Source organism: Canis lupus, chromosome 27, assembly GCF_003254725.2.
Source record: "Canis lupus dingo isolate Sandy chromosome 27, ASM325472v2, whole genome shotgun sequence".
NCBI classification, from domain to species: Eukaryota; Metazoa; Chordata; class Mammalia; order Carnivora; family Canidae; genus Canis; species Canis lupus.
Genome location: NC_064269.1, coordinates 30,958,184 through 30,981,673, shown reverse-complemented (window position 1 = coordinate 30,981,673; position 23,490 = coordinate 30,958,184). Strand labels below are relative to the sequence as shown.

Below are 23,490 nucleotides of genomic sequence, written 5' to 3'. Positions count from 1 at the left end.
AGAATCATGCCCTGGGCCGAAGGCAGATGCTCAACCACTGAGTCACCTGGGCATCCCGAATCCAAAGAGTCTTTTGCTTAGGAGAGCATAAACCTAACTGCTAGTGTTTTCAGAGTTGAGTAGGAGGAGGATAATAGCACTGAATATTGATTTTCATTTATTCCTTTTATTTTTCTCTATAATAGTCTTTAAAACATTTTTTTGTATATTTTTTTTATTGGAGTTCAATTTGCCAACATATCGTATAACACCCAGTGCTCATCCTATCTCTCTATAACAGTCTTGACAACAGAAGCAGTACAAAGTGTTGAGGGAGCACATGAACCAGGACACCTAATGTACTTGGGGCATCAAAGAAAGAATCACAGAGAATATTTAAACAGATACCCATGGATGGGTAGAGGAAGCTAGCTAGGTGAGAATGGAGGGAATGGTATTTTAGACAGAGACTCATAAATTTCTTTGAGTAGATGTGTCAGTATTACTTGGGAAGGGGTAGTACATAAGGTATCAGTTTGTTATAATGGTCCATATTATCAGAAATATAGTACCAGGGATATAATACCATAGGCAATTTTTAGTTTGAAGGGAATACATCTGTTGGTGTTTAATTCTGCTAACTAGTCAATAACAAATCTTTTTCAGTTGTATGTATAAAGGCATTGAGGACCTAAAGGAATTTTTGTTTAGGAGTCAAGATTTAAACTTACACATTAGGTATGTGTAGTTTGAGTTCTCATGAAAAGTTGAGTATTTATATAAGTCATGCATTTTCTTGTTAATCTGTATTGATTCTTTGTTGACTTTACCTTCCAGGTATCGTGTGTTTTTTGTTTTGTAATGGTAATCTGGCCAACTAGAGTAGTTTTAAGTAGATACTGAAACTTAGATTAGCTATTGCTTATACCTGAGTATTTAGATGGCTTGAAGGACTTTTGAATTTACCTTTGGAATACTAGGGCACAGTATTACACTTTTGGGCTTAAAACTTTCAATGTCTTCCATTTTTCTATTGCGTTAGATTCAATCTAGTGCTAATCTACCAATCTTGGGATCCCTGGGTGGCGCGGCGGTTTGGCTCCTGCCTTTGGCCCAGGGCGCGATCCTGGAGACCCGGGATCGAATCCCACGTCGGGCTCCCGGTGCATGGAGCCTGCTTCTCCCTCTGCCTGTGTCTCTGCCTCTCTCTCTCTCTCTGTGACTATCATAAATAAATAAAAATAAAAAAAAAATTTAAAAAATATATAATTAAAAAAAAAAAATAATCTACCAATCTTCACCTTTCATGATATATTCCCAACTTCTCTTTCAGCCTTTGTTTCTATCTCTATGTAAACAACCACAACAGAACAAAAACAACTGTGATTATTCCTGAATTAAATTTGTATTCTTTCCCCCCAGTGTCTTGCTTAGAATGAGGCTCTTGCCTTCTCAGCCACCAATCCCCACCTTAGAGAATGCACGTAAGTGTTCTAAGTTATACTTGTTCAGAATATCCCTTCAGGATATCCCATTATATTTACATCTTCGTTTGACATTATAATTTGATACCAAAGACAAAAAAGCCTAACTACTTGGCTCTGTTTTCCCCCATTTACCTTTCTTAAAAACCATTTTATTCAAAAGTTTTATTTGTTCAAGTCATCTCTACACCCAATGTGCTTAGTTTTTCCCTCCCAGGGTTTTAAAGAAGTAAATGTTCATTATACAGAACTGGAAGAAATTTGACTATAGTTTTTCCCTTTTTCCATTCTACTGTATACACCAACTGATCAAATAAATTAATTGTGGTCCAGTATTTCAAATCTGGAGTATCTTGTGTGTAAATTTCGGGATTCTGTGTGACCTGATACCACCTTACCTATACAGCCATATATTTACTCTCAAACACACCTTTTTGCCATTGTTAGTATTCTGGGAACAAGCTATAACCATTCCTGTATTGGTCTATAGTTAATTTTTACTAATCTCTCAGGGGAAGTTGGCTTGCTGAAACCTTCTCTAGCCAGCCTAGAGTTCTCATTATGACAGAGTTGGAGTTAGAATGCAGTCTCTTGCCTTGTTTTGCACTGTCATGCCCTCTGCACTGTCATGCCTATTGCTCAGATTAATTGAATACATCCTGTGGTTAAGGTAATCAGAGGAGACCTACATTGTCAAATCAGCCTTACTATGTTAAAACATAATAGGACACCTATTGAGTGCCTGACGTAGGGTCAGTGCATCATTACCTGTTGTCCATGGTTTGCCAATTCCAAATCCAATGATGACCCAGATCACAGAAGCAGAACATGAAATTCCTTTTTTTCCAGGGTAGTGCTGTGTATCCAGAGCTGACACCCCCATGAGTCTATGATTCTCCATCATTGCCAGTAAAGTATTAGGCCCCAGTAGATAGCCTATGGGTTTGGATTGTTACCACTATACTGTTGAAGTTTTATAGTAAAGTCACTTGGAACTATAGTAAATTAAAAATAAAGTAAGTGGGAAACTATTGGATATTTTAACTGCCTCTTTCTTTCACTTCTTGATTCAAGCTAAGAGTACATTTCTCAAACAGCTTTGATATGTGGATTGCTGAGGAAAACTATAGCATTCCAACCTGGCAGGTTAAGAGTTCTTTGAAATAGTTAATGAAATGCTTCATACTGGGAACCTAGTAGAAATACTTAGTTTCTGAAAAGCCTTTTGATAATGCTTCCCTTAAGAGTTTAAGAAAAATGCCAACAGAGTAAAAAGTATTGCTTTTTTCATAGATTTGAACATATTTAAACAATAGAAAAAAAATGTGAGTGAAAAGCTGCTGTGCATTCCCCAGAGAGGTCAGTCATTGGCTGACACCATTTTTATTATAGTACATGATATTTTCAATGCTAACAGAACTCTTTGGAAGACAGCTTAGAAAAACAATTGATGGATATAAACTTTTGAAAAACTAAAAAATGCGCAAGCTTTGTAAATAACTTAGGCTGAATTTAAAAATATGGATGTACCATCACATGATATTTAGCTTCTAGAGTTTCACTAATTTTTAAAAATAAATTTTATTGAACTATATCTTAGTCTGTCAAGGCTGCTATAACAGAGATACCATAGATTGGGTGGCTTATAAACAGCAGAAGTTTATTTCTCACAGTTCTGCAGGATGGGGAGTCCAAGAATCAAGGCATCAGCAGACTTGGGGTCTGATGAGGACTGGCTTCCTCTTTAATGGGTGTTTTTTCATTGTAACTTCACATGGTCTCTAGGGCCTCTTTTATAAGAGCACTAATCCCATTCTAAGGGCTTCATTCTTATGACTAATCAGTTGCTAAGGGCCCTACCTCCAAATGCTGTCACATTGGGGATTAGGTTTCAACATATGAATTTGTGTGTGTGAGGGGAGATGACATAAACATGCATTCAGACTGTAAGACATATCTACAGTAAGATGTACTAATCTTAACTGTAAAGATACCTATAGAGACGAGTTTCAGTATAATTTGATTTATACATTTTTATTAGTGTTAAATATTTACATTGGAACTCTTAGTCTGCCATTTTATACTTGTGATACTGTTTGCTATGGGCACCTTGTTGTATTGGATTTTGTATGTTATGTATTACTATGAAATAAATGGCTCCCAAAATTAGTAACCTAAAACAATAAACATTTATTATCTCTCAGTTTTTGTGGGCCAAATTTGGGAGTTGTTTAGCTGTGTGGTTCTGGTTTGGGGCTCTCATGAGGGTTAGGTCAATTTATCAGTCAAAGCTGCAATCACCTGAAGGTTTACCTGGAGCTGGAGCTCTGCTTTCAAAGTGGCTCCTTCCCATGGTTGACAAATTAGTGTTGGCAACTGGCCAGAGCCCTCAGCTCACTGTTATGTGGACCTCACTCTAGGCCTCACCTGACTATCCTGTGTTGCAGCACCTGGCTTCTTTCAAAAAGAGTGCTCCAAAATAGTAATGCAAGAGCCACAGTGTCTTTTATTACCAAATGGAAGTCATACCCTGATATTTCCCCAATATCTTAATGGTCATATGGGTGGGTCGTCCATTCATTGTGGAAGGAACTTGAATACCAGGAGATGAGAATCACTGGGGGCAATTTTGATGCCTATCATGGTTCCTCTTATTCATTATGATATTTATTTTAGCTTGCTTTTGTTTACTGTTAATTACTAAAAATTTCAAACATTCTGAAAAATAGAAGGATTAATGTAAATCACCCATAGATACCAATCTCTTAGAGGTAATAGTTGTTAGTGGTTTGGCAATTTTTTTCCAAAATATTTTAAATTAAAATTACAGACATCACAATATTTTATTTATAAATACTTGTTTGCATCTTTTAAGGAATAAAGATATTTTCTTACAACATCCCCATATCATTGTTGCAGTCACCAAATTTAAAATAATTCCCTGATATTATCTAATACTAAGTATTTAAATTTTTCCAGTTGTCCCTAAGATGTATTTTATTGCTGGTTTGTTCAAGCCAGAATCTTATAAGACCATACATTATATTCAGTTTTTGTATTTGTGGAGACAAGTAATCATCTGGAATAGCATTCATTTCTTTTACTGTCATGAGTTTGATGATTTGGGGTTATTTAACTTGTAGATTGCCCCAACTTTAGGATTTATCTGATTATTTCCTCATGATGTCATTTAACTTATTTTTTTCTCTTCTGTATTCCCTTTAATTTAGAAGTCATATATTAGTTTGGGTTCTCTAGAAAAACAGAGTCAGTAGTAGATATATGAATATAGATACAAATATAGATGAAGAGAGTTAATATAAGGAATTAGCTCGTGTAATTATGGAGTCTGAGAAGTCCAAGATAGGGTTAGTGAGCTAGAGATTTAGGGGAGCCAGTGGTACAGTTCCAGTCCAAGTGTGAAGGACTGAGAGCCAAGAGAACTGTTGTTATAAGTTCTAGTCCTAGTCCAAAAGTCTGTGACACAGGTGAGCAGATGGTCTAAGTTCCAGTCTGAGTCTGAGAGCCTGGAAACTAGACAAGCCAACAGTGTAAGTTCTGGTCCAAGTCCAAAGGCAAGAGAAGACCAAGGTCCCAGTTCAAAGACAGGCAGAAAGAATTCTTTCTTACTCAGCCTTTTATTCTATTGAGGCCATCAGCGGATTGGATGACACTCAGGCATATTGCAGAAGACAACCTCCTTTACTCAATCTGATTCAAGTGCTGATCCCATCCAGAAACACCCTTGTAAGACACACCCAGAAATTATGTTTAAATAAACACCTGGGCTCCATGTGGCCCAAAGTTGACATATAAGATTAGCTATCACATATTTAAAACTTGATTAGATTCAGATTAAACAGCTCTGGTAAGAGTACTTTATAAGTGATGCTGTATATTTTATATTATATCATGAGGCTCATAATGAGTGATTATCTCACTCTCAGTAATATTAAGTTTGATCATTTGTTTAAGGAGATTACAGTTGCATCTGCCAATTGTATAATTCCAGTTTATGCCTTTTGACCTACAGGTGATATATGAGGTGATATTTCCATACCATGTGAGTATCTAGTTCCCCACAGATTTTTCACTCAGTGTCTTTTTTTTTTTTTTAAAGATTTTATTTATTTATTCATGAGAGACACACAGAGAGAGGCAGAGACATAGAGGGAGAAGCAGGTTCCCTGTGGGGAGCTTGATGTGAGACTCAATTCCAGGACTCAATTCCATCATGACCTGAGCCAAATGCAGACACTCAACCACTGAGCCACCCAGGATGCCCCTTTTGCATCCTGGTCTCTTGACAGCATTGATTTGTGCTGTCCTTGGCTCACTTTAACTCAGAGAATGTAGCAGAAGTGAGGTTTTCATAGCTGTTTCTATGATTTGGGGAGTTCTCAGCTCAGCTGCCTTGTAAGAGGTTCAGCTACCCTGTTGAAGAAAGCACTTGGAGAAGGAGAAGTTCTGGTCCTACATGGAGACCTATGTACTGTCCCAGCAGAGCTTGCCTGTATCCATTATTTAATTAAATATAGCAAAATAATGTAGTTTGTTTTAATTTGATTCACTGTGTTAAGTCCCACATTTTTCTTCTCCCTTCCCCTCAGATGCCAGTACTTCTTCCACAGGCTTTGCTGTTTTTGAATCCTTCTTCCTTGTCCCCAGATGTCCCTTCCTTCTGAAGTTTTCTCACCAGATGGTAGCTATGTGATGAATCTTGGTTAAATGAATGGCTCTAATTTTTTTGTTCTAGTGTATCAAGGCTTCCTCAAACTGCCAGTCCCCTTTCTCCAAAATACATATATTATCTTTAAGGATTTATTTATTTGAGAGAGAGAGAGAGAGAGAGAGAAAGAATGCAGGAGGAAGGGGCAGAGGAAGAGGTAGAGAGAATCTTAAGCAGACTCTGCACTGAGTGTGGAGCCCAACATGGGGCTTGATCTCACGACCTGAAATCACAACCTAAGCCAAAACCAAGAGTTTTCTGCTCAACCAGATGTGCAACAAGGCCTCCCTATAATCTATGTGTTTTTATCATTGATTCCTCAAATGTTGATAGATGATTTGCTACATGTCACTTAAATGCAGTGATGGGGAGCTGGGCTGGGGGAGGTAGAAATTCGTATACTAATGAAATGGTCTGAGTCTCAGCTCTGTGGAGGCTTCTCTTGTTGGCAACATCTAACTAGACAATTCAACAAGCAGTCCAACATAATAACCACTAGATTATGGGCTTGTGCCTGATACATAGTAAACACCTAAATATTTGGTGAATGACTTGGGTAAGAATTGTGATTATATATTATCTGTTAAGGTTCTAGTGGAGCTCAGAAGGTTTTGTGATTGAAAGGCTTGGGAAAGTTGCTCAGGGTGACGTAGAGTAGGAATTTCGATAGGGGTGACATAGTGTGCAAACTAGATACTTTTGACAGTGAAAAGAGGCATTAAAACACTTAATATAATTACAAATATTTATTAACTGACAAATTGTTTCTGTATTTTTAGGGAACCTTCTATTCAAGAGAAAATAGCTCTATTCAAAAACTTTTAAAAACACTTCATTCTGAAACAAAATATATTTATGTATATCAAAGCCAAAAAAATGTATCCATCTTAATTATCTCAGCATTATGAAACAACATAAGTTGAGGCATTGCTCTGCTTTAACCAGTTTCTTAGCTATATCAATCTGTTGTGTCATTAGTATCTTTTTAAGACCAATGAAAATTTTAAAAAATAATTGAAATGTCCATCAATTTTTTTCAAGTTCCATCTTATGTTTCTTAAATTTTAAAATTCTTGACACCTTCAGTTGATTCTTCTCTGTGGAACATATCATTTCTAATTGAGAAAATATTTTCTTTATGGATGGTGAGGTATCTGGTAAGCTTAGAACAAATTCTGCAAGTAGAGGTTGTTCTTCTCATTTTTAAAAATTGAAATGTGTAAAAATTTTGGCACAAATAGTTTCACAGCTAATGTATTTTTTCCTCTTTGCTAAGGCAAAATAATATGTATTTTTATAAGACAAAAACTTGTCATATAAGATGTCTCTGTTTAAGGTTCTTTTGAAGAAGATTTTGCTAAATCTAAATACTGTAAAACCTCAAGCCTTCTCCATTTCATTTCTTTCCAGTACAGGATATAAATGTATCCAGTTTAAAAGTGGAGTTTGTGGTAACTAGACTCCAAAGATGGATCAGGTGTCTGGGATCCGGGCTGCCCTTGACTCACCTTGACCCAGAGAATGCAGCACAAGTGAGGCTTTAATAGCTGTTTTTATGATTTGGGGAGCCATGATCCACCTTGTAGGAGGTTCAGTTACTTTGTTTAGAAGGCACTTGGAGGGATCCCTGGGTGGCGCAGCGGTTTGGCGCCTGCCTTTGGCGCAGGGCGCGATCCTGGAGACCCGGGATCGAATCCCACGTCGGGCTCTGGGTGCATGGAGCCTGCCTATGTCTCTGCCTCTCTCTCTCTCTCTCTCTCTCTCTCTGTGACTATCATAAACAAATAAAAATTAAAAAAAAAAAAATGAAGGCACTTGGAGAGGGAGATGTTCTGGTTCTGCATGGAGAAAGAGAAGGACACTAAGTGTCCTTGCAGAGCCCAGGCTCCTAGCTGCCTTCCCTAAGGCACCAGGTATGTGGGTGAAGCTATTTGGCAGGTTTCAGCTCCACTCAACCCACAGAATCAGGAGAAGTAACGCAAGGGTTGCTGATTTCAGCCATGACATTGTGTGGTGGTTTGTTTTACAGCAGTAGATAATCAAAACAGATAAGCAGTGATATTTGAAAGTGCAATTTTAGATCTTAAAAACAAAGCCTTGTTTACTGGTTGAAATGCCCTCATTTAATTTGTTGAAATCTTGTCTTTACTTTTGTAGGGATATATTTTAGTGTCTTCCTGTTTGCAATGTTTACAAACAGTTGTCATCAGTAATTGTGGTTCACTAAGTTTCAAAAGCTGGAGGCTTTTGGTTTTTTATTTACTTAACAGTTTTTTTTCTTTAAAAAGATTTTCAACCGATTTTGAGAAACAATAAAGCCAACATTTAAAGGTCTTATTTACAAACTAGTTCAGGACTAGTTGTACATCAGCTGAGATTGACTGACAAAATGGTTCCTACTCTTCCAAGAGCCAAATGTTCTAATATTCAACTGATGATGATCAGTAGAGAGATAGTGCCTACTGCCAGGAAGAAGTATTTATTTTTAATTAAACATCAGCTTTCTCACAAAGATCAGGTAGTTCACTTATTCTGTGTACATATAAAATATTTAAAATTTGACAGCTACAGCTTGCAGTTTGTTACAATGTGGAAGCTTATTTGGATGAAAATATAAATTATGTGTCTATCACAACCATATCCAAGTATATTTATGCTCCATAGGTTTCTTAATTTAATAAGAAATTTTTTTTATCATGATACTATATTCCAACAAAATTTGTATCCATGTTATCATTGCAAAATCAAATAATTACATGTTCAACACCAACCTGTTAAACTGAATTTACAGTGGCAGCCCCAATGATGTCAGATGTTTGACCTTCAACAAAATTGACTTCTAAAATTTTTCTTTGATTTGATAAATTCAATTTTTAAAATAAGCCAATATTTGAATTAATTTAACAGATTTTCTCCTTGAAGCACCTGTGCCTCTATGTAAGACTCGTATTTTCTAGTTGATTGTGAAATTCTGCTTCTAAGCAAACAAATTAATAACTTCTGCTTTACTTCTACTAGATTTGGATGTAAAAATGAGCTGTATTTTTTTTTAATTTAATTTAATTTATTTTAATGAGCTGTATTTAGAGTACAGATCTTCCTCGACTTATGGTAGGGTCACGTTCTGATAAACCCATCACAAGTTGAACATATTGTAAGTGAAATGCATTTAACACACTAACCCACCAAACATCGTAGCTGAGTCTAGTCTACCTTAAATGTGCTCAGAACACTTCTATTGTGTGGGCAGGATCATCTAACACAAAGCCTACTTTATAGCAAAGTGTTGAGTAACTCATGGAATATATTAAATACTGGACTGACATAAACAGAATGATTGCTATGGGTACAGGATGGTTGTCACTATTGGTGGTTTACCTTTGTAACTACGTGACTGACCGGAAACTGTGGCTGCCACTGCCCAGCATTATGAGAGAGGATCCTACTACATTGTTGCTAGCCTGGGAGAAGGTCAAAATTGCAAATTTGAAGTATGGTTCCTACTGAATGTGTATTACTTTTGCATCATTGTAAAATTGAAAAATTATAAATCGAACCATCGTAAGTTGGGGACCATCCATACTTCTTTTATCTAAATGGAAAGTCATGCTTCAGAGCTTTCTGTAACTGCTTCTTCTGAGGCTGTGTTAAAATTGCCATCTTTAAGCACAGGCTTCTTAACATAACTGCTAATTTTTGCAGTATATAAAGATGCTTTTTAGCAGATTTGGGTCTTGGAGTCAGTGATATCTCTGTTGAGCTGTGTTGGCACGTGATAAATGTTGAAAAGCATTTTGTGCAAATTATAGATCATCAACTTTTCAGAGAAGTGGAAATTCAGAATTTAATATTTCATTAAGCATACTTTTTTGGAGATCATTGTTGCTAATATATATTTTTTTCAAAATAAAAAGGGCTAACCCTAAATATGTTTAGCTATATAGAATATAAAAACGACAAAAGTAGGGCGCCTGGTGGCTCAGTCGGTTAAGCATCTACCTTCAGCTTAGGGCATGATCCAAAATCCTGGGATCAAGCCCCACATGGATTCCCTGCTCAGCAGGGAGTCTGCTTCTCCCTCTGCTCCCAGCATACGTTCTCTCTTATTATTTCTGTGGCTCTCTCTCTCTCTCTCTCTCTCAAATAAATAAATAAAAATCTTTAAAATTTTTTAAAAAATGAGAAAAGCATTGCTTTCAATTAGTTCTCCTCTAGGAGTTTAGATATTCCCCATACATATTCCATATTCATGTTGCCTACAGATTGTCATACTTCTCATGCCCTACTGACTGGTGGCATGGGGTATCTATATCTCTTGCGGGCTTGGGCCGAGGCCAGGGCACAGCTGACTGGTATATTCACATGACTGCAGGGACACAAGAGCATTGCAAACTTCTACCCCTACCCAAGACAGGAAGGAGTTAGCCGTTGCTAACCACAAATATTACAAGAACCCTCAGTTGTCAGTAAATGCCTTGTGTGCTGGAAGTGTTAGTTTTGCCCTATCTGGGAGCCAGGGGAAAAGTCGAGTTTTGGTCTCCTTACAGAGTGAACCACATGTTCAAACAAGGCTTCTGTTCCCTGCACTTTCCTCTAAAACTATTACTAGAGAATGTGGTAGAAGTTGGGGGTCTGTGAAACCCACTCTGGTTTATGATGTTTATTAAAAAATGAAATAAAAAAAATGAAATATAGGGTGCCTGGGTGGTTCAGTCGTTTGGGCATCTGCCTTCAGCTCAGGTCATGATCTCAGGGTCCTGGGAATAGTTCTGTGTTGGGCTCCCTGCTCAGTGGGAAGTCTGCTTTTCCCTCTCCTACAGGCTCATCTCCTTTTGCTCTATCTTCTGTGCTCTCTCTCTCATAAATAAATAAATAAATAAATAAATAAATAAATAAATAAATAAATAAAATTTTTTAAGAATATATGAACCATAGAAGCAAATGCTAAACTGAATGGGACAGGAGGTGTAAACCAGGGTGATGGGGTCCAGAAGCTAGTGAGGACCAGAAGCTCAGCAGATAGAACGGATTGGGAAGAGTAGTCAGTTTTACTGTCGTGGTCAGAGCATGGAGACAGAGGGATCAGCTCTGATGGTTTGTGCCAGTCTGTGAACTCTTCCACACAGAGACTTACCTGAGGATACTTGTGGGTACTGAGCAGATGGAATTCTTCCTTGAATTCTGTGCTCTTTGAACCTTGGAGCTGCTTCTGGAATATCAGCTTTTCTTGGACACTTCATTCTCCCGATGGCACCAGAGAATGAGCATCTCATATTTGTTTGAAGGCAAATTTTAAAGACAGAAATGCTACAGGGATCCCCAGGTGGCGCAGCGGTTTAGCGCCTGCCTTTGGCCCAGGGCGCGATCTTGGAGACCCGGGATCGAATCCCACGTCGGGCTCCCGGTGCATGGAGCCTGCTTCTCCCTCTGCCTGTGTCTCTGCCTCTCTCTCTCTCTGTGTGACTATCATAAATAAATAAATAATTAAAAAAAAAAAAGAAAAGAAATGCTACAGTTGGTGCACTGATGAGATTTTGACCATTCTCTCCTCCTCACTACTATTGTTCTGGTTCAAGCTACCACTTGCTGTTGCTTGAGCCTCCTAATTGGCTTCCCCTTAGCAGCCAGAGGGACTTTTTAAAATGTAAATCTAAATCAGATCATTTCATTCCTCTGCACAGAGTTCTCTGAAGACTTCCTGTCTCACATCTGAAGTCCTTTCCATGCTGAAAATGTCCTTCTTGAGGGGCTTTCAAACCTTATGGGCATGCCTCACAACAGGCCACATATTTTATATTGCCACACAGTACATGCCGTCGTATGTATAATTGAAACAACATTTCTGTAAATGACCCTTACTTGTATTATATATAAGGTGTCCTGATGTTTTCCATTTTATTGTTTCTTCTTCTTTTCAAAAAATACTAGTTGCAGCTGACAAACTTGATTTCATGACAGGTCCATGGGTCATGACTCTCAGTTTGGAGAACATTTTACTATATGATCTGGTCCTTGCCTGCCTCTCAGACTTTAACTCTGCCACTCCCAGTCCCCCTGGCTTACTGTCCTCCAGTTAAACCTGTGTCCCTGCTTTGCCATAAATATGACATGTTCGCTCTTACTTGAGGGCTTTTGCATTTGCTCTTCTCTCTGCCTAGAACACTGTTTCCCCTGGTTGATGGTTTTATATGGAGCTCCGCTCAAGTGTTTCCTTATCAGAGACTCTCCCTGACCATGCCCATCCCTGCATTCTCCATTCTCTTATCCAATGTAACTTTTCACTGTAGCCCACGGATACTGTGTAATATATTCAGTATACATTTATATGTTTGTCTCATTTCATTAGAAGAAGCTCTGTGAGAGTACCGATTTTGTTTTCTCACTGCTGAATCCGCTGAACCTAGAGCAGTGCTGGCACCATCGTGTGTTAGTTGAATGAATGAATAAATGTAATTCACAGACAGATATGGACTGACCAAACTTTCTAGGAGCAGAGTTCCAAACCTGTATCCTATCTTATGCTTAAGCTACTGATTTTGGGTCGGAGAACCCTATAAACTCTGTGAGCAGACCTGATGCCATTTGGTCTGAGAATTTTGGAATCCTGTCTACCTTGCCTGGAAGGAGAATGTGATCTTGGGGAAAGTCTAGACCTTTGACCCCATAGACTTCCTTCACTATGGGAAAGGGCATTGGTCTGCAAGGGCCAGCGTGGGCCTGTCTCACCCAGGTGTGATATTTGTGTCATTCAGGATTTATATAATAATCAGGTTCTTTCTGGTAGCCCAGGGTGCTAATGTTTAGTGATCTTCTTTATGGGAGCAGTAATGATGGTGTTCTGATTATATTATCATTTCTGCCTAGTATCATGCAGCTGAGTCAGGCTGGATTGATGGAAGCCCTCAATGGCAGAGTTTGGGTATGACAGGTCTGGAGTTTGAAATGCCCCAGGGAGGTGTTGTCCTATGCTGATGCCTGGATTATAGGTAGCAACAGCCATCTTGCTGGTTTACCTTCTATTGTCTCTTTTCTACCTGCCCTGCGCACTGCTGCCTGGCAGTGCCTCTTAATTCAAAAGTTAAGTATATTTTGTTTTTACTGCTCAATAAGGTAATGCATGCTCTTGGTAAAAAATTTCAGTGTTATGGAACTATATGAGAAAGTAGAAATCTTTTTTTTTTTTTTTCCTTTTTACAAAGTAGAAATCTTATGTAATTCTAGCTCTGAAGAGAAACTCTTCTATCAATTTGGTATATATTCTATTATTTTTTTTTACCCATGTAGCAACAGATATATGTTTTATACTTGTATTTTTGTTTTTACAAACATTTTTATTTTAGAAAATCACTGCTGTACAGGCTACTTGTTTTCACCGAGTCAAGTATCATAATTGGTTTTCCATGACAGTGCTTACTCATCTACCTCATTCTTTTTAATAATGGGTATAGTCTACCTTATGGATCTGCTATATTTGAAGCCATCATGGATCTTGGTGTCACTTGCAACAATACTAGCATAAATATTTTTCCATATTTGCACTTGGCATATTTGTGTAAGTATTTCTATGGGACCTATTCTGCATGCTGATTATTTTTAGGAAATACTTCTTTAATTCTATTACAGTTTGCTTTAGAAATCTTTGATGGCTCTCATCACTTGCAGGATAAAGTCTAGACCAGTGCTGTTTAATAGAAATATAATATACAACATGAAGTAATTTAAAATTTCCTGGAGTGCACATTATAAAAGGTGAAAAGAAACAAGTGAAAATAATTTTAATAGCTTTTTATTTAACCAGATGTAACCCAGATACCATATTTTGAGTGCATAAGCAATATCAAAACATAATTACAGAAGGGTGCCTGGGTGGCCCAGTCAGTTGAGCATTGACTGACTCTTGATCTCAGCTCACGTCTTGATCTCAGGGTTGTGAGTTCAAGGCCCACATTGGGCACCATGCTGAGCTTAAAAACAAAAAACATAATTACAGAAATATTTTGTATTTTTTTTTGTACTAAATCTTTGAAATCTGCTAAGTACTTTACACTTAAAGCACATCTCAAAATTGGACTGTTCCACATTTCAAATGCTCAGATGGCCACATGTGACCAGTGGCTACTGATTGGATAGCACAGATCTAGACTCCTTTCCCTGGTACTGAAGCCACAGTGAATCAAATAGGGCCAACTTGCCTGTGCTCCTGACACTCTTGTTTCCTATAAACTTTCAGCACTTCCTCTTTATTTTTCCTGAATCCTGCCCATGCTTTGGGTAGGGTTTCTCAGCACTGTTGACATTTGGGGCCAGTTAATTCTCTAGGATTGGACTTTTCCATTGGTCCTGAGCCTGTTAATGGCAGTGCCCTTGGTTAGGAATGCCCGGGATGCTAACTTGGGCATATCACTTGTGGCAAATTCCATAGACGGTTCCCCTACTGGGCCTCCTCTTTATGGGTGGGCTGTCTCTTCTGGTTCTTATTTTGACTTCAGGACACACACTTCAACAAAAACCATCAGGGAACTTGAGGATCAGGATTTATTACTCACAATCCTAGAGAGTGCAAGTGTATCCAAGAGCTGCACTGTGAGGTTTCGGGCAGAAAGAGCAAGTGTGCACAGGCAAGCAATGACCTGAGTCTTTATTAGGGTCTGAGGGTGGGATGTCTAGGGTTTTGTGGGTTAACTCTTTATTAGTTAATTTAAAGCTAAAGAGCAGGAATTGCGGTATGGGAAGGGGAAGCAGGGTCACTTGAGCAGGCAGTTATCTAGGTTACCCAGAGCTTTTTCTGAAAGAGGAACCTTCGTGTGGGGGGGCTGTCTAGTTCATAGTAGCAATGTCATGCGGCTGGCCATATGTTTATTCAGGATGAATGTCTTTTGAAATGGATGCCTCAGCAATAAAAAGCTTAATGTCAGGCACTTATACTACAATTAGAAAGCTTAATATCAGGCACTTACACTATTGAGAGACTATTAGCAGCATCCCTGACTTCTACCCACTAGGTGCAAGTGGCACTTTCCTACCACCAGCTGTGACAACCACAAATGTCTCTAGACTGAGAACCTCTGCTTTAGCCTCAATCTCACATCTCCACTTATCTACTAAGAGGGTTTTCTGTGTGTGTGTGTGTGTGTGTGTGTGTGAACTGGATGAGCCTACTCTGGCTTTCCATTTCTCTGAGCTTGACTTATTGTCCAGCCAGTGTGGTAAGTGTATGTAACAGGGAAAAAGCCTTTTATGATCAGATGTTTGAGAAATGCTGAATTAAAGAAAATTCCGCATTTCTTTCCTGTGGGACTTTGTCATAGAATCTAATGTGCTAAATGCTTTATGCATCTCATGTCCATCTAGTACAGTCCAAAAATGCTTTATACATCTCCAAGAGAAGCTAACTCACCTAGCATGTCCCAAACTCACTTATCATTGTAATAGAAATTTATCACTTTTTGGCTTTCCAGCAACTAACATGTGTCCTCTTAGTATTGGGTCATTCTATCTAACTTACATAGATCAGGTTGGTGGCACTACAGAGGAAGGAATGGACCTTCCCTCTTCCCTGCTCCACACAAGCATGCATGGTTCAGGCTTTGGATGCTTCCATATGGAACTTGAGGCTGAGTGAGCTGGAGTGAGAGGCTGTTGGTGTAAAATACTGATGTTCTTCTAACTTACTGTCTTTGGTCCTTGTCTGTTTCCTGAGCTTGGTTTTCCAGTCTCTTCTCAGTTACCTGAGCTTTTACCACCCTTCCCTTTTTGTTCCAGTCACTAAAGTCAGTTTTCACCATTTTTAACGGAAAGGTTCTTGACTGACATGACCAGTAGAACTAGTTGGAAATGTTGGTTGCAAGCATTAATTTTTGTCCCCATATGTTGGCTTACATTTTATATTTTTCAACTCTTCCCATTCTGTGCCTTTATTCCCTAAGCTTTTTCAGAACAGCAGCAACCTACTTAGTGGCACTGCATTTCTCACATCCTGTCACCCCGTGCCTGCTCTCCAGAGGTGCTAAATGCAGAGGCATTAGGACTTGTGGTAGGTGGGTGCTTTACTGCACTAAAGGCTTGTGGTTCTCTAGCGACATAACTGCAGCCACTACCTGCTGCTGAGCCTGTGAGGCTGGTCACTGAGTAATTACAGGTACCCTGGGAACAAGTGGAACAGAAGTAAGCAAACTGGAGATTGCACCGAACAGTATTTGGATGTCAGAATAATTGACCCAGTTCTGCTTTTATTTTTTTTAAGGATTTTATTTATTTATTCATGAGACACAGAGAGAGAGAGAGAGGGCAGAGACACAGGCAGAGGGAGAAGCAGGCCCCATGGAGGGAGCCCGACGTGGAACTCGATCCCAGGACTCCAGGCTTACACCCTGAGTCAAAAGTAGAGCTCAACCACTGAGCCATCCAGGCGTCCCTAGGTTCTGCTTTTAATGCCTAGCTTAACTGACAGGTAATAGCTGTTGGTTGAGAAGGGGAATAATGACAAAAATTGATTAGTGAAGAGCAGCAAAAGCTGGGAAAGGGCTAATATCTCAAGGAGGGATGAAGGGTAAGAGAAAAGTGGGAAATTTTTAAAATACCATATGATGCTGTGTGTGAAGCCAGGTGCAAGAGCACAGATGCCTGTAATGTGAACCCAGACTCTCTTCCACTGTGATCATGTGTTCTGAGAAAATGTTATAATCTATGTGGCTATGGATATAAGACATACTGGAAATGACAGAGGGAAGAGGAGTATAAGCAGAAAATATTCAAGGCTGGTATCAAAGGATCAAGTGAACAGATCATGTTGGCCTTCACCTTGGTGCCTGAAATCTATTCTGAAGTATTTTAGGGAGTGTAGTAAACTCATTATTCACCTGGACTCAGACTGATATCCTAAAGAAAGGTCTAGATGGAGAATGTATGTGGGATGGGAGTTGTAGATTAGGGTCAAAGTAGCTGTGGGAGACGTCATAGTAGTAAGGCTCTGTGAGTGGTGGCAGTATATGCTGTCAGGTTGTTGGTGTCATGGTTTCTAGACCATCTGTCTAGGTTCTAAGAATTAGGCTTACACAGTAGAATGTTGGACAAGTTGACTCATGTCCACTAGGGGCATGGATCCCCTAGAGAGCTCACCCAGGGCTTATTGGATGGTAGACTAGACTTTGGGGAAAAAAATTAATTCTAGTTTCTACCTGTTAGTAAGGATGAGGCTCTCAGCATGGTATCTGTCTTGTATCTTTGGTTAGGAATTGAATAAGGCTGAGTCTGCTCATTTACGTATGTTGAATATCTTTGAGGCTGAATGGTTCAGGCATGCCCTGACATCCAGGGCTCTTTTTTTCTAGCTATGCTAACCTTTTCCGAGGCTAAGATCAAATACTAGACATGATCAAGTTGATATTTCACTGGTTTCAGTGTCTGAGGTAAAAAAAATAAATGTACTATGATGCAAGGGGCTTATTGAGCAACTATTTCTGTGCTGGGCACTTGCACATATGGGAAGGTGTGACTGATTCCTGGGAAGTTGCAAATTTGAATTGAAAATAACCAGAAAAAATGAAAAGAGAAAACATGGGAAATTTAATCTTTCCTTTCCCAAATTTAGGAGAAAGAATCTCTAATAAATTATCACAATTTATTTTTCTCCATTAGGAACAAAGGTAAAATCAAAATACAAAATAAACCTCATTTTACAAAGTTCTCACTTGGTGTTACATGGTTTAGGAATATTGTGAATATGTGCAAGAACATCCATGGAAGCACCAACGGAAGTGACAAAAAGACTATATGGTGGATTTGTAGAGAAGATGATTTGTCTCCACTGAGGCATAGGAAAAATAATAATAAAAAATTGTGAGAAGAGTATTTGAGAACAAATTTATAACTGACAGAAGGGCCTGAAAGCCAACCAAATGACTTACTAAGAGACACAGTAGGGTATTTTTTCATGGGAGAGTTTTGAGAAAAGAATATTATCGCCGTCCAATTATGGCTTCATGTCTCTTCTTCCCAAAGGCACGTGTACTTGAAACCCCTCTTGGCCCCATAAGAGAAGATTCTATGGTACTGATGAGATTGTGTGCATTAGAATCACTTCTCCTGGAAAGGAGACGCTAAAGGGTACTCGAATAAAATATTAAAAATTATGAAGGACATAACAAAGGCCAATCAGCCCTTTCTTTTCCCTAGACCCCATAATAAGAGAACAAGGGTTATTTGATGAAATTAAAGAGTAGCAAATTAAGTGCTAATAAAATGAGATAGTCACTTATATAATTCATTACCATGGGAGGTCACAGAGGCAAATTTTGTGGCTGGATTAAATATGGGGCCGGATAATTTTATGACCACTAATGATATTTTTAACAGTGAAGGCTGATATTGCCAGATAAGTAATCCTATTACATCCTCCAGTAGGTGGTTTGCGGGGACCTCTAGCAAGTAGTGTCTCAGAAGTGTGAGAGCAGGCCTTGTGGGTTCTAACCTTTGGTGGAGAATTGTACTAAAAATTAGTTTTTAAGGCAGATGCCCTTAGGTATTGCGTTCATGTTTCAGTCCCAGCTTCTCTTATGAAGATCCATAAGTTCTTTAATCAGAAGCAGTTGGGGTGCAGAGTTTCATCTTTCAAGATGAATAAGTTGCAGAGACCTAGTGTACAGCACTTTGACTAATGTTTTGTGTTTTTTTTTTTAAGATCTTATTTCTTTATTAGAGAGAGAGAGAGAGAAAGTGAGCCTGGGGAGGAACAGAGGGAGAGGGACAAGCAGACTCCCTGCTGAGCATGGAGCCAGGCTATAAGGGGCTTCATCCCAGGACCCTGACTGAGATCATGACCTTAGTCAGACACTCAGCTGACTGAGCCACCCAGGCACCCCCAATGTGACTATTGTTAACAAAACTATATTGTATGGTTGAATTCTGCTGAGAGAGTAGATCTTAAATGTTCTTAGCCCACACAAAAAAGAAAAAAAAAAAAAAGAACATGGGAAATGTGTCAAGTGATAGATAATTAGCTCGATTGTGGTGATTTTTTCACCATGTATATGTGTATCAAAACATCAAGATGTATATCTTAAACATATATAATTTTTGTCAGTTATACTTCAGTAAAGCTGGAGGGGGGAGGTAAACACTAATTTTTTTTTTTTTTTAAGAAAAAGTAGTTGAGAAAGATACTGCCCAAATTTTGATCATTTCTGGTCTTGGAGAACCACTCATTTTATTTATTGAATGCCACCCATGTGTCAGGCACTTTGCTTGGAGTTTTAAAAATCTGTTGGGAATATAAACAATTTGACAAATCAGTGCATTCAGAATTAGGGGACTACACTAAAGATAGATGCTAAGGTAGCATTAAGTGCAAAGAAGCAAAGGAATAGCTCAACTTGTGTGGGTGAGAGAAAATTCACAGAGAAGGTGGCCTTTGAACTAAGTCTTAAGGGTTGAGGAGGAGTTAACCATATTGGCAAGATAACGAAGGGCAGAAGGAACCACCAGCATGCACAGATCCAGAGACAGAAGGTGACATCATTGCCAGTGAGAGCTGTGCCACAGGGTTGGAGGGGCAGAGAAGGAGAAGAGGGGTCCTCTGAGGGCAAAGGGAGCCAGATGGTGAAGTCTTGGATTGTCTGAGATGTCTCTCCAGTAGCAGTACTTCCAGTGGTGGCAGTGTGTGTAGGGAGGAGAGAGGAGGTGGGGAGGGGCTTTATGACAGATAAAGGAAAGCCTCTCAAAGCCTTGCCCCACAGATAGGCGTCCCTGTTTTGGCCACTGTCAAAAGTTGCTTCAAAGCCTTATATTTCACACAACTCTACCTCATTGTTACTATCTCCCAGAAACAGTCTTTGCCATAAGCCTAATCACCATTCATTATTAGTGTTTTTTTTTTTTATAAAAAAGAATCTCCCCTGCCTTTGGGTAGAGAGGGGTTCTTATAGGTCTTATAAATTAGGATGAGTCTGGTGTATCTGTTTGGTCTTATTTCTTTGGGCTTTACCTAGAACCCATCTTTGGGTGCAAAAGGAGAGGCAGGTTTCATTTGCTTGACCTTAGACTCCCTTTTTCTCTGTGATTTTGGCTCAGCAGATGAGCAGGAAAACATACAGTGTCTTTTGAGGAGCAGATGGATTGAAATGTTAAAAACCTGTTTTGTTAAATGATTTCGGCTAACAAAATAATTTAATTAGGGAAAAAAAGCATCCAGACTCTGCTCCTTATTCAGTGATATTTAAATAAGTATATCATTATTAATCACTCAGACTCTGACTTGGAATTTCTACAATATTAATATTGATAGGCAGAATCAATTGGAAACGAATTCTTTTGTAGAAATGTGGTCTTATTTTTATGGTGGATACAAATACTGTATTATTATTATTATTATTATTATTATTATTATCATCATCATTATTTGTGTTGTTACATAGTGCAATATGCAGTTAGTAGTTTTCTCCACCACATTACAGAGAATTGTGTATGGTAGTCCCCTCTTATTTGTGGGAAATGTGCTCTAAGACCAACCCCAGGGGATGCCTGAAAGTGTAGACAGCATTGAACATATATACTATGTTTTTTCCTATTCATACACATCTATGATAAATTTTAGTTTATCAGTTAGGCACAGTAAGAGATTAACAACAGTAATTAATAATAAAATACAACAGTTATAACAATATGGCATAGTAAGTTATGTGAATGTGGTCTCTGGAATACTCTTTTGTATTGTAGTCACCCTTTTTGTGACGATGTGAGATGATAAAATGCCTACCTGATGAGAGGAAATGAGGTGAATGATATAGGCATTGTGATGTAACATCAGGCTACTATTCGCCTTCTGATTTACCTCAGAAGGAGGATTATCTGTTCTTGGGCTGCAGTTGACCATAGGTAACTGAAATTGCAGAAAGCAAAATTGTGGATAATTGGGGCTATTTCCTTTTCCATAGTAGTTTTTTAAGTCTCTTCTAAGAAGAAGTTGCTAGAGGGATATAAAAAGGAAGTTAGTTGTAGAAGGTAGAAGAGGTTATTAGAAGGATATAAAAGTTATATATATATATATGTTAGTTATAGAAGATAAATGGGTATGTGTTCAATTTACTGCGAGGTCTCCCATGTAATAGAGTGTTGGTGGATAAAACTGAAATATAATTGAAATACACATTGTGTTTTTCATGTGTTAGACACTCAAAAATAAGATCATGACTCCATACAGTAAGGACAGGACACCATCTTACCATGACTCCTTGATGAACTGAATACAAGTTATATAGTACAACAGCATCCAAATGTTAGCTCTATCTGGGGAGTGGGCAGTGTTTTCATGAAAGCCAACATGTAGGCTGGTTTTAAAACAAATTATGGTTAATTAAGACAGAGGGTAGGATCGAGGTAGGGAAGAGCATTTTGAAACAGAAGCAGTAGAGATATCTCCCAGAATTTTGAACACCTTGTTTTTTTTCTTTCTCTTTTTCTAACTTCTGTTCTGTCGATGTTGTAATTTCTAATACATTTGGAAAAAGTCTCCTTTGAGGAAAGAATGGGCTATATCATATCAGCATCTAGGAGATATTAATCTTGTCAGTAAGGGGGTAGTGATCAAGGATTCCTTTAAGCCCCAACATTAATTCACTTAGGTATTTATTAATCATTTGTTCTCCTGCACTGGGCTCTTACAAATAAGTCTTTGCTGTCAGAAGTGAGGCACGTGGCATGGGTAACACAACATTTTCCTCCCTCGTTAGACGTGTCTGTGTAATGAATCAATACAGGTCCTTCCAGTTCCAAATGTACTTGATTTTACATGAAGCATGCCTTTTCATGACTGGGTTTCTTTCAACAAGGTTATTTATTTGTAATTGTGCAAAAAGAAGCATAAGCTTTAAAAGAGTTTTCATGTAAAATGATATATCCCTTCAAGGGCCATGGAAAAATAGGTGAATATATTTAATAAGAAGTGTTCTTCTTTCCCCTTTAGACCTTAGTTGGATCTCCAAAATACAAGTGAATCAACCAGCAGTTCTGAGGCGTGCAGAACAAATCCAGACTCGGAGAACCGTGAAAAAGGAGTGGCAAGTAAGTTTCTTCTTGAGTATTCTATTCCTGTAGTTTACAATGCCTGGTCTCTTCCCTCAAGGCCGCAATATTGAATTTTGCTCAAGATGCATCTAAACTTAAAAGATTGCAGCTGTCCATGACTTATTTTAATAATTCATATATGATGATGACGGGTTGAAGAAAGATAACACATTTATCCAAACAAGTTAAAAATCTTATCACTCTTGAGTGGCAAAGCCGCAAATGAATTTGAGGCATCTTTATTCATGAGTGAATTAAATGGCATATTTCCTCAACACATTTATTCAGTTCCTTAGACATACCTTCTTTGGTTGTCTTCTATTTTAATTTTTAAACCATAACATCTAAACCTGGTGTGTTTGCTATTGAGGTCCTTAGGCATAAGAGTTGACCTCCTTTGACCATTGTGTTTACCTTACTATTAATTTTCATAAATCATTTTCCAAAACTCAAAAAGGATGTTTCACAGGGTACTTGTGGTCAGCATATCCTTCAGTGTATACTGACCAAAGATGTGCTGTGCATCACAAGACTAAAAGGTGTTCAGAGTTCATTTCACAAATGAGGCAAAATATTGTGATAGAATATTTTAGGGTGACATTTTACATTTTGCTCATCCTTGGAAATATTCCTATTGAAAGGTAAAAGGAAATTCATTAGAATGAATTATGAACTATGAATATTGTTTTAAAAACAGAATTGGATTAAGGTGGAAAAAAAATCCGACAAAGAAATTAGAGACTCTTTTCTAAATATCTCATCCCAGATCCCAGGGCTGGAGGTAAAATATCAGATAGAGATTCTCTTATTCCCAAGTTCTACTATACCATGGTAGCTATCAGGGGCTCCTAGTTGAGGAGATAGAGAAGTCTCATGTGGGGAGGCTTGATCTATTAGGGATTTCACTTTGGGATAGCTATGGAAAGAAAAATAATTTTTTTAAAGATTTTATTTATTGATGGAGTGAGTGAGCACGTGTGCTTGGGAGGTGAGGCAAAGGGAAGAGAAAAAAAATCTCAATCCCAGAGCTGAGCCCAGAACCTGACTCAGTGCTCAGTCTCAACAACCCTGAGCTCACAAACTGAGCCAAAACCAAGAGTCGGATGCTTAACCAACTGCACCACCCAGGCGCCCTGGAAAAATAATTTTTTTAAGGCTACTCTTTTATTTTGTTCTATGCAGTGTTCATCTTATTAGTCACTCTTGAGCAATGCTTATAGCACATATGAAAATGACATG

General features: G+C 38.4%; 1 protein-coding gene across 2 annotated transcripts in view; it reads left to right on the top strand.

The window, feature by feature from the left end:
* Positions 1-23,490, top strand: part of DERA (deoxyribose-phosphate aldolase) — a 117,059-nt gene that overhangs the window by 30,041 nt on the left and 63,528 nt on the right. For both annotated transcript variants that reach the window (XM_025455214.3, XM_025455215.3), the window contains exon 2: positions 22,151-22,248. In XM_025455214.3, coding sequence (XP_025310999.1) covers positions 22,151-22,248 — 98 coding nt within the window. The remainder of the gene's footprint in view (positions 1-22,150; positions 22,249-23,490) is intronic.